The sequence below is a fragment of the Dendronephthya gigantea genome, unplaced genomic scaffold (assembly GCF_004324835.1).
Source record: "Dendronephthya gigantea isolate DGI-Jeju-01 unplaced genomic scaffold, DenGig_1.0 000064F, whole genome shotgun sequence".
In the NCBI taxonomy this organism is placed as follows: Eukaryota; Metazoa; Cnidaria; class Anthozoa; order Malacalcyonacea; family Nephtheidae; genus Dendronephthya; species Dendronephthya gigantea.
Genome location: NW_021163074.1, coordinates 532,655 through 544,956, shown reverse-complemented (window position 1 = coordinate 544,956; position 12,302 = coordinate 532,655). Strand labels below are relative to the sequence as shown.

Here is a 12,302-nt window from a genome sequence, read left to right as displayed (position 1 = left end):
TTTAAATTTCATCCGTACCAATTTACCGGCCATTTATGTTCAATTTTACATTTATTTACTCTATCTCCCTTGCACATGGTATATAGGGGCCGGTTTAACCTGTGCCCTTTTCTTTACTGCGCCCAACCTTTATAATTGGGACCGCGGGGTTATCAATTCTAGCCGTGCCGTGCCAAAATATTCACTCTAGTGTAAATGAGGCTTAAAAATTGTGGAAATTTGATTACCTAAATAGATGGTCCAAATTTTATCCGTATACCAAACCTAAAATCGTGCGTGGTGTATATGGAAATCATCTTGAAAATTATGTATCTTTTTGCGACCCAAACATTAAAGCTATGCCTATGGAATAATCCGGCTAACAATGAATTACTGATAACAAACGAATGACGGCAAATAATATTATGAATTATAGAGTTTGTGTTATAGCTAATAGAGAACGAATAAACAATCCCAACGCCTATAATTTATAATGTGACCATTTAGCCTTGTTGTAACTCGTTCGTTCTTGTCGGATTCGTTCTATATATATAGAGGGTAGGTACTTGTTAACTATTAAAATATTTACCTACCTGATTGAAATCGAACGAGATTTGAATCTAAACACTCATACGTGTCGTTAAATACAATAAGGCCACCTTGTTCGCGGAAAGAAGGGTTTCTAAAGTTGGGTTCACCGCTATGGCACGAACACGAACCATCACCTTGACACATTGCGTTATTACAAACACTTGCATTATTCTTACAACCAATTTCACCAACACGGAAGCTGTCTGTAATATTGCGATTGACCCAAACCACTTCACAATAGGTCATAACCACTTCGTATGACAAACAAATCGCTATATACAGGAGAACTTTGTATTTCGAAAGCATATTGACGAAATTTTAGCGACTATTTCGAAAAATGACGGAATTTCTTCGTGATGAACTCTATGTATATTAAAGCAACATTGTGTTAACAAAGAATTTTATTACCTTTGCCTTATAATCGTGGTAAAATATTTTTGTTGGGCAAAATTTGCATTTGTAAACACTTTCGAATTCCATCAGGCTTTAACTGCAGAAAAACAGCGTGATATTAGGATTTGTGATCACCAGACCGTACCTTAATCAAGTATGAGAATGTCCAAACAGACCAGTTTATGAACTGTCTATCAGAAGAAAACGGCTTGACTTGATGCCTATACACATAACTATAAAGACATGCATTTGAGCATTCCTACTAAATATTTGAAGAAGCATTCGCATTGCTACTTTGATTTTGTTGAAATATAACATCCTGTCTTGAAGTCTGATGTTCTCTGTATGTATATGGACTAAAATTGTGGTTAAGTTTGGTCCATTTCCAATTCGTTTTTACTATAACGTCGTTTTTATCGTCCATTACAAAGTAGGTTCATAGCACGCATATATGAACAACCAATATTTTCTATACATTCTTTAATAAATGGAAATATTATATATTTAACAGAGACCAGTGTTCTACAGAGGTGTAGCGTTCAGGGGCCGGTTGTTCGCAAGGTGTTTAGCTTAAACGGCGGATAAGCCAAAGTTTAAAAACACTCTCATACATCTTGTGAATGACTGAACCTGCATCTTATGCATTTAATATGTACTTTCATTGACAATTAAACTATTCACATCGAAATATTTCAGCTCAGTTGTTCAATAAATCGATAATTTTGTTTTCCATTTTGAACTTATCCACCGTTTAAGCTAAACGCCTTTCGAAGAACCAGCCCCAGAAGGGTTGTAGTGGTGCTGCACTCCAGTTTTAGCAAGGTGGTCGGTTTAACCCGACCTTTTCTTGTCGGAATTTATAGCACACGAGCGTCAGTAAATGTGAAAGTCGCGATCGGTGAGAGGGCCAAGCCCACTAAAACACATAGCTATGATTTTTATACAACAGTACCACTCTTTGAATAGATCATTGAATATAAACTTCAGTAGTAATTTATTTACATTGAGTTTGTTCTCTGAGAATCAAACTGGGAGTATATAGTCTAGATTATATCGACTATACATATTTATTTCTGGTTTGCGTGCGTAGTTAAAAAATTTTTAATCACTTTTAAGCCTCTTATTCAGACGAGTAAGTTTTCCATGATAAGTTTTTTCAAGACAAGTTTTAATTGGCAATTGCACGTGTGACAAGTTTTATTTGCTCGTGTGAAAGTGCCAACAAGTTTACTTTGACAATTTAGTTTGCAGCCAGCGATGTAATCGTACAGCGGACAACGTGAGCGCACCATTGCAAAATACTATAGTCCGCTGGCCAACCGCATACAAGTGCTCACATTATGTGACAAGTTTTCTTTGTTGACTCATACAGACGAGCAAAATTTGTTCTTTGACAATTTTTCTATGACAAGTATACTTGATTTTGAACAAGCCTACTTGTCATAGAAAAAATTGTCAACGTTGGGCGTACAGACGAACAATTAAAACTTGTCACATAAAAACATAGAAAACTTGGCATAGAAAACTTGCTCGTCTGCATGTAAGAGGCTTAAGAGACTTTATGGCCGGTAAGACAAACCGGATCATTTCTCAACAAGAATTACATTATTGCAGCCTTTTTGAATTTAGATTTCCCCCAAGGGTCATGCACATTCATTCCGGTCCCACTTTCTAAACGCGCGATACTGTTTTGTCTTATACTATTCGTCCACATTCGTCTCTAGAGTCTATTATAAAAATTGATGTTTCAACAAGGTTTATTTAATACCGGCAATTGTTCATAATATACTGTTCATAGGGCGCAGCACCAACATTTTTCACTCCTGATGCGACAACCTGATTACCTGATCATTTTTTGTTGCCGTGTATGTTGTGAACAATTGTCGATTTCAACGTTGATATGTCCTTTGGATGTTTGTTGCAACTTCATCAGGCGGCCATGTTCATTTTCCTTTCTGTAAAGTTGTAAGACTTTGATATGTGTGTTCTTCGCTTAGGTCTTTTAAGTGATTCCTTTGAAGAGACTGATAGTTTGACAACTCTTCACAGTTATCTTGATCTATAAAATATTTATTTGCTCGTGTGTACGCGAAAAATTTGACAAATTTTTCTTGACAAGTTTTACGATAATATGCATGAGTATATTTTACGATAATATATCAGCCATGATAGAGTGAGTATACGACCGAATCTCATAATAAACGGAAATTGAAAACGTCAAACACCCGCTCGGTTGGCTCGAAGATTCGCGCTGTTCCCCACTGCGCAATTCCTTGTCAGGTTTTCCTTGAAGGCCGTACATGCACGCGAGCATTTTTCCTTGTTGAAAAGCTGGCATGACTAGCTTTTGAACAAGCGTCCTTGTCAAGGAAAACTTGTCAATTTTTTCGCGTACACACGAGCAAATAAAAGTTAAAACTTGGCAAATAAAACTTGTCAAGGAAAACTTGCCCGTCTGCACGGGGCTTAAGATTGTGATGCAAATTGGAGGTAATTGTGGTTTTTATGTAAGATGAGTGATTTAGAAAAATAACTGCACAGTTTGTTGAAGGAGACCAGATTCTGGACCATCCAGTTTCTTTGACGTATACAATTTAAATCACTTGCTACGAATATGAAGTTTTCCAAAGTAATCAGCTAAACCCGTCCTGATATAGCGAAGAATGCATGCGTGCCATTGCGTTCTTAAATCGTTCACGAAACATGCAACTGAAGAATTTGTGGTCTATATACGCAGCTTGTTGGAGAATGAAGATATTACAGATATGTATACTCTAACTTTGTTTCAAACTAAGATACGTTTATGGTTATATATAGCCAACGAAAAATTGCTGCTAAGAAGCTGATAAAAATAGTATATATTACAGTTTTCAGTAATTATTACTTTTTCAAAGAACTTATTATATAAGACTTTCTAGTCTGATTTAACTAATAATTTTTCATACCGTTTTTTTTCTCTGAACTTTCATGATTTGAATCTCTTTGCCTTTGGTAAAATTGAAAAAGGAAAACGTGATGATACTGGTGCACGTGCATCATATTGTACCTAATTAAGAGGCTCACAACTTAGTAAACCATAAAAGGCACATGCAGAATCTTGATACATTTCGAAATAAATTGCTTCAATTTTATTTTCACTGTCTTAAAAAGCTTACCCAGTTCTTCCAATGCGCCTACACAACAACCAAACAACCACAACGAAGACTATTAACTGTACAATAGGCACCACTATAGCTATTACGACGATTTTCAGATTGGGATCGCCACTACTGCCCGAAGGGCACGCGTACTCTCTTGAAGGACTGGAATTAGTCACAGATTTTGTAATGCTTGTTAGTTGGTTGGTATTTGGTTTTGGCACTGCTTGAATGCTTGATCCAGTTGTTGAAGAAGGTCGGGTTGTCGACGTTTGGTCTAGATCTAAACAGGAATAATATATGCCATGCTTTTTCGACGCGCGTATGCATCTGCTGTGGATTATGCCCATACTAATGTATATTTGGTATTTGAAAATGATTTGAGGTGCGATTTTAGCTATTAAATTAAACGCTGCAAGTTAGTGAAGAAATTGCACCATTCGCGTGGTACGGAAGTCCTAAATTTAACAAACAACCTGCTTGCCATGTTCCAAGAACCTTTGTTCGAAGACGCTCCATTTCACTATATTTCGGGAAAACATTGAGCCTGGTCAACATGCATATGCAGCTCAACAACAGCTGTGCGTATATAGCAATATGACAAGATGCAGTTGTTTAAAGTGTTTGAGTTGCCAATGCAATTGTCAAATTCATTGGCAAATTACAAATTTTGATTTACCAAATCACCTGCTTGCCATTTTCCAAGAACCTTCGCTCGTAGACACTCCCATTTAAGATTGGGTTGTACGAGAGGAAAACATTGAAGTATGAATGTGATTATTGTGCCTTGCAAAACTTGAACTGATCTTTTCCACTAGACAAGAAAGCAAATTGAGCTGAATCAATGTGCCTGATGAAAGAGGGCAAGCACTGACGAGACCATCCGAATTTACCTTGAGATGCAACTTTGTGTTTATGAGTGTCAAATTGACGTAAGATTCATTCAGCCATGGCAGTTCCATTTCAGTAGCGTTGTCTGGAAACTTTATCAGTGTTTTGATGAATGTACAATTCTCCAGTGAGGTTTTGCCTTCATTATATTTAAATTGTTCGGCTGGATCTTCGTGATTGTATGGTATAACTTTGAAAGGGCCAAAATTACAGTAGAGGACAGGTCCTGCAACGGACGCTAAATGTTACATCTAGATACAATTCGGCTTTAGCGGTGTTTTCGTATATCCAACTGCTGTTGTCGTCTTGTTGAGGCAAAATTCAATAAAATTAATAAACAATACTATAGAGAGATATATGTGTACATCACTTTATGGTTGGCGAGTTCACGATCCTTCACAACGGGTGCATAATATTAATCGTATACAAACGAACCGGATCATATGCTACCGACTTCTCTATATGCAATTGGAGGGGTGCGGTATATGACCCTCTTGTGTTAAAATTTCATCCGTATCGACATAATGTTCAATTTTACGTTTGATACAGGTAAAACCAAAGCCCTGTTTACTCTGACTTGTACATGGTTTTGCTCCTGCTCAGTGCCTATTTCTACCGTGTCGGCCTATCAAATAGGCACGGGTACGGGGTACCAATTTTAGCCGCATGTGCTGTGCCGTGCTATGCCATCTATTCACTGTAAACGGGGCTTAAGATTGTGAAAATTTGACTACCTAAATAGATGGTATACAAATTCTATCCGTGGCTTGTGCCAAAGCCAAACCTAAAATCGAGCGTATGTGGTGTGATTGGCTAAGCGCTGGGGCTTTGAATTATTTGAAACAACAAACAACTCCGCCTCATGGGTGGTTCAGCACTAGTGCGGCACTAATTTGCATTACAAAACAAAGTGGTTATTTTTAGCAGTCAGTTTCTTATGTTATTCAAATTAGTACACTAGTGCTGGATCCACCCCTGAAACAACTAATACCTTACTGGAATGTTCATCTTTAAAATCATTTAACTTTATTCGACCTAAACAAGGCTATGCCTATAGGCTGTTTTTCATGCACTGTCGCGTTTTTTGCACGTACGACAAGCACATAAAAGCTTAAAACCATGCAGCTTCTAAGTTGTTGCCGGTATATAATTAATTTTGTGCCAGAAAAAAACACGCTGAATTATCAACAGAATCCAACTCTATGCATTTTTTCAATCCTTAATTTAATAAATATGATTTAAATTATTTTGTGCAAAAACGCGACAGTGGAGAATGACAGCCCCTTGTAATAATGCGGCTATTAACTAATGTGTTTCTGATAACAAACGAATGAGGCATATATAATGTTATAAATTAAATAGTTTGTGTTATAGCTAATAGAGAACGAATGAACTAAAATTTCAACGCCTATAAAGTATACCATTTAGCCTTGTTGTAACTCGTTCGTTCTTGTCGGATTCGTTCTATATATAGGGTACTTGTTAACTATTAAACTATTTTCTTACCATATTGAAATCGAAGGAGATTTGAATCTAAACACCCATACGTGTCGTTAAATACAATAAAGTTACTTTGTATGCGGAAAGAAGGGTTTCTAAAGTTGGGTTCACCGCCGTTGCACAAACACGAACCATCGTCTTGACACATCGCGTTATTACAAACACTTGCATTATTCTTACAACCAATTTCACCAACACGGAAGCTGTCTGTAATATTGCGATTGACCCAAACCACTTCACAACAGGTCATAACCACTTCGTATGACAAACAAATCGCTATACACAGGAGAACTTTGTATTTCGAAAGCATATTGACGAACTTTTAGCGACTATTTTGAAAAATGACGGAATTTCTTCGTGATGAACTGTATACGGCGTGCATTAAAGCGAACATTATGTTATAACAAAGCATTTTATTACCTTTGCCTTTAATGGTGGTGAAATATTTTTTTGTTCGGCAAAATTTGCATTTGTAAATACTTTCGAATTCCTTTAGGCTTCTTAACTCTCGCAATATTCCCGCGTGTCCACCGCCTAATGCTTAATTCAAACTAAGAAAAAATTAATTGCCAAATTCAGAAGAATTTTATATTATGTGAATTGATAGTAAAATAATGTTGCTGAAGCCATCTGGACGCGAAAAATCTATCAAAATAACACGCGCACTTGACCTGATTACGAGTTTTTATCCAGTGTTTTATTATTTTTGCTCGGTAACCGATCGACGTAATCATACTAAAGATCGAAGGGTCTCTAACATGTAGTTAAAAGATCGCGTCTTTTTTATAGAAGACCATATTTCTACTTTTGTTTAGTTGTTTTGTGGTGACAATATAATTATAGCGCTTCCTATATAGAGCTAACAACAATTATAACCAGTCCATGTTTAACTTAATATATAGCAACTGTACGTGTAAATTCTGTTGTTGTAAACCGGCACAATAAGATAAATGAACTCGTCAGAATGAATTATTAATGTCTTTCAATATTAATTTCCAAATTTACTTATATTTTTTATGAATTTTCTATATAATATATATGATGGCTTAATCGTCTGTCACTTTTCTCTGCAGTGAGCGAAAAAGTAGCATTATTAGTTTTTCCTCTTCCCAATTTACCATAGTTCTCCCTATGTTAAAACGGCCTTTTTGTTTAAGAGTTTATCAAATATTCGTAGACTACAGAAATTTTCAGTCATATCAACAGTTAATTCCATGTAGCTGCTACTGAAGGGTTCAATCAGCAGATTCGTGTTCTGTATTTTCAGAATTCGGATGAAAGTTAGCGTCATCGATTTCTTTATATTTCAGTTCAGAGGTCTTCCATTCTGGTTGAAGCTGATAAGAAGATAAACTATCGTCTTTCTTCTCCTCCACTGGTGCATTAACCTCAGGCGCCTCGTAAATAGGATTAGACATCACAACCACGCTTTGGTCATCTGGGTTGAAGTCACTAGATAATGTTTCAGTTGTGTCCAAAATATCTTCGTCGTCTGCCCAACTTTTGCCATCAGGGCTTTCGCAATCTGGGTCTGAATGAAAATTGTCGCCAGCGATTTCTTTTTTCTTAAAATCAGGGGTTTGATTGATCAGTTCGACATGAGAGGCATCATAAATAGGATTGGCTTCAACAATCACGCACTGATCGTCCTGGTTTGAGTGACGAACAAGAGTTTGAGTTGTATCCGCTATATCTTGGTCGACTGGACGGGAATGATCACCATTGATTTCTTTCATATTAACATTAACATCAGGTGTTTCAAATCTAGGGTCTAAATGAAATATGCATGGCGTTATTGATTTTTAATGACATCAAATATTTATTGAATAATGTTTCTACATGCATCTTAAATTAGAATGCTTGTACATACCCGTCTTTTTCCCGCGATTTTCATGACTCGATATTTTCAGTTTCCTATAGAACGTATAAAGGATTAATAAGCAATTAATGTTTTACCTCAATGCTTGGTTAATTAATGAATGCAGGTTTAATCTTTAGTTTTTACTTGTGTTTAGTAGAAGCAAGAACTAAACTCCAATATTCACATGGTTAAATTAAAATTACAGATCCAAATTATTATATGATGCAAAACTATACTGGCACAGTTGCTCTTAGTTTCTTTTCAGCACTTTCAGACCACCTAGCTAACAACTTCGTACCAAGGGCCAAGCAGTAACAGCCATAGAAGTGAATTAAGTTTTGGAAATAACCTAGTATAGTCAATATTTTAGAGATCTCACCTATGATTTCTTTTCCGCCGTCTACAGAACAACCCAACAAGCAAAATAAAAAGTAAACCAAGTATTATTGGAAGCACTATACATAAAGCAATAGTTGTTTCATTTGAATCACTATCAATGCTCGGCATCTGTACTGTAGGACTGGAACGAAGTAATGTTTTCTGTGATGTTTTCCTGTTATTTTTTGACCTGACATCAGATGTTGTTGAGCGAGTTGATTTAGTTGCTAAAGAAAATGTAGTTGTTTTCATGGAATCATGATCACTCCCTGGCAACTGTCCAGTGGAACCTGGACGAACTGTTTTCTGTGGCATTTTCTTGTTAGTTTTCGGCAAGGAATGAAGCGTTGTTGGATGACTTGGTTTAGTTGAAGCCAGTTGAACTGTTGAAGACTCGTGTCGTAAACTGGTCGGTGATGTTTTGATGGCTGTTTTCGACATGATGTGCAATGTGGTTGATTTAGTTGAGGGTTCGTTGACAGAACTCATATCATACACAGTAGTGACTTTCCTGGAATCATGATCACTCCCTGGCAACTGTCCAGTGGGACTTGGACGAAATGTTTTCTGCGACGTTTTCTTGTTAGTGTTCGGCCGGGAATTAAGCGTTGTTGGACGATTCGGTTTAGTTGAAGAGTCTTTGATGGAACTCGTATCGTAACTGTTCTGTGATATTTTGGTGGTTGTTTTTGACATGACATCAATTCTGGTTGATTTAGTTGAGGGTTCGTTGACAGAACTCATATCATATACAGTGGCGATTTCCCTGGAATCGCTGTCAGTGCTTAGCGACAGAGCCGAAAAACTGGAACGAACTTGTGATTCGTGTGTTGTTTTAGTGGTAATTTTTGAATCAGCGTCTGGTGTGGTAGGTTTAATTGGTTCATTAATCAGAAACGTTGAATCTATATTAGATATCATAAAAATTTACAAAATCAAAATTGATAATTGGTTTCCTTTTCGAAAACAAATGTTTTGTCGACATTATATAAACCGTATACAAGGTATTGGATTCATGGGATGTTTCGGTTGTAATGCAGTTTGAATCAACGTGTGTGCATGGTTGCATGTTTAATAAGTTCATTAATCAAAATCGTTGAATCACCATACGTACTTTCTGACCAATTCCCGATAATCTTTGCACGCAAACATTCCGTTATGGGTATTGAATTGACAGTACAATTGAGCTTAAGCGTAATTATGGTGCCTTGAAATCTTTCCACAGATATTTTCCACTAAACATAAAAGAATAGTTAAAACTAAAGTGAAATAACGAAACAAAAATGTCTTCATATACTGTATAAGTACCTTAAAGTATATACGGTTGTTAGAAATTTTCAAATCAACATATGATTCATCCAACCATTTTACTTCCATATCTTCAGTCTTGTCTGGAAACTTTATCAACGTTTGTCTCAGAGAACAATTGTTTACTGTATCGCCACTTTCTCCGTTATAAGAGAATTTATTTCTCGGGTAATTTTGACTGTAGGGTACCGCTTGAAAAGGACTGAATTTGCAGGGATCGACTGTAACATATAAGCATCACCAGGCGTTACGAGCTGTATATATGTGGTCGTTTGAAGTGTATATGGTCTTACACTTAACTACGTACTGCTTGACTTGGCTGTATATCTATTTTGTCGTATGAAATTGAAACGTTTACAAGCTAAGATTGCAGACACGTTTAAGTTTCAAAAATTAACCGTACTATTGAAAGCCCTTTGGAAATTTTGAACATAAATTTTACCGACATTCTTCGTTATGTCAACGTATCACGAATGTAAGTATAATACAAGTAGGTTATTTAGTTTTCAACTAAAACTTCATTATCCATATAATACAACGCAACACAAAACAATACATCTCAAGGCTATAAGGCAAAAAGAAATTGACATAAAACATTATACTATACTTACTCATCAGTGTATTATGATTACAACCATACGTGTCTAAGTAAATTGTTTTGCTATCTCTTGCTGTTATAATAGGACTTCGAAAGGTATTTCTCGAGGGGTTTGATGCAGGGCACAAACACGAACCATCTGGTTGACATTTTGAACAAGTTGGACAGATACTTGCATTTCTCGTACATCCATGTTTCCCAATGCGGAAGCTATCTGTAATGTCTCGACTGACGGAAACCACAACACAATCGGTGTCAAACACTTTGGAAAACAAACAAATAACCAACGTTAACAACACTTGGTATTTCAAACTCATTCTGTCGAATAGCAGGAATCACTCGGAAATAGCTTATGAACCAGTCTAGCTTTTATATTGCGGCATATGATACTGATTCTTGCAGTGTTAATGCCATTCATGGTATAGGATATTTGCAATTTATTGTTTACAACTATTTGGTTTCTATTCCAATAACATATGATTGTCCAATGGTTGTCAGTGAGTTGTGACAAAGATGAAGAATTTCATCGAGCAGGCACTTGATTTATTCGTAAAATCAAACCCAATCATCGGATTAAGTCTCGCACAGTTTCCCTTGTTTGAATGTTAGGTTGATACCATTATGAAACCATGTGCCAATAAACTAAATAGAATCAGATTAGTTGAAGGTTCGATATTTCACTACGTTTGTGAATATTGAAAGCGTTTTGATTTTTTTTGGAACTGGTTCATAGTTTCAAGTAGTTTGGCATGTAAGCTATAATTTTCACTTTTCTTGGTGAAACGACCCCATTGTTTTTCAAGGCGAGATATGGCGGAACTTTAACCCTAATCCAATATACCAAAGTACCTGCAAGGAGTCATGATTTCAGCTATCTCGTAAGTCGTAACCAGAACCTGCCATACGAGACTGTAACTTTAGGGAGAATTAGGGAGAATAAAAAGCGATATAAAGAATAAAAAGCGATATTTTTGTTGACACAAGAAAAAGAGTTACTATAGTGTCTATCTATACGAAGCACGGAAATTCAGCGAAAGTTGTGAGATGAAATTTTGACTTTAAGTTTGCCGTCCCCGGAAATACGATGCCCATGCAGTCTGCCTACCTAATATTGAAGCGACAACAAACACAAGAGCCAGAGCTTTCGTGCCAGAATTTTCTCTTCAATTTTGTAAATCTTGATCATTCGTCATATTTCCGCATGCGCGGCGCAAAAATGAAATTGACATTTCAAGTTTTCAGTAAGATTTTGGCCATTTGTCAAACTCCAAAGTTTATGTATTATAATTATCATATATTTGACGCCTGTTTACATACTTTTGTCCATCGATCCTAACAATCCCAGATGCGCCGTGCGTGATTGCTTTATGCAAAAGACCAACTACAAGGGTGACCGTTGCTTAACCGTTACAGAGAGTGATATGTAGGGAAGTGTATACTAATTTAGTTCAAATCCATAAACGTTCGTTATTTTTAACTATGAGGTATTTTTCAATTAGTAACGATATTCATGCTCATGCATTCTCCGTTTTAGAGTTATGTAAATACGATAGTTGGATTGCATGTATATGTCAGTTTAAATGAAATATATCGCGTTTCCAAAAAACTGCGGGACGCTTAGTTTTGTGTTGGATGGTATAGAAAATCTTTAAAAGAATAATATTTA

General features: G+C 36.4%; 1 protein-coding gene across 1 annotated transcript; it reads right to left on the bottom strand.

Annotated features, from left to right (window-relative positions):
* Window positions 1-7,391: 7,391 nt before the first annotated feature.
* Window positions 7,392-9,629, bottom strand: LOC114530622. The gene is made up of 3 exons (XM_028552215.1): window positions 8,732-9,629; window positions 8,362-8,405; window positions 7,392-8,262 (listed from the first exon to the last, which is right to left on the bottom strand). The coding sequence occupies exons 1-3, from the start codon at window positions 9,472-9,474 to the stop codon at window positions 7,727-7,729; spliced, it is 1,323 nt and encodes a 440-aa protein (XP_028408016.1). The 5' UTR covers window positions 9,475-9,629; the 3' UTR covers window positions 7,392-7,726.
* Window positions 9,630-12,302: the final 2,673 nt, after the last annotated feature.

What these genes read in the sequence shown, in the direction of transcription:
- LOC114530622 (XM_028552215.1), bottom strand. Translation starts at nt 9,474, where the DNA reads ATGAGTTCTGTCAACGAACCCTCAACTAAATCAACCAGAATTGATGTC. An exon ending in CGGCGGAAAAGAAATCATAG is followed by an intron (nt 8,406 to 8,731) that starts GTGAGATCTCTA and finishes TACGTTCTATAG; the next exon opens with GAAACTGAAAATATCGAGTC. An exon ending in AAATCGCGGGAAAAAGACGG is followed by an intron (nt 8,263 to 8,361) that starts GTATGTACAAGC and finishes TATTTCATTTAG; the next exon opens with ACCCTAGATTTGAAACACCT.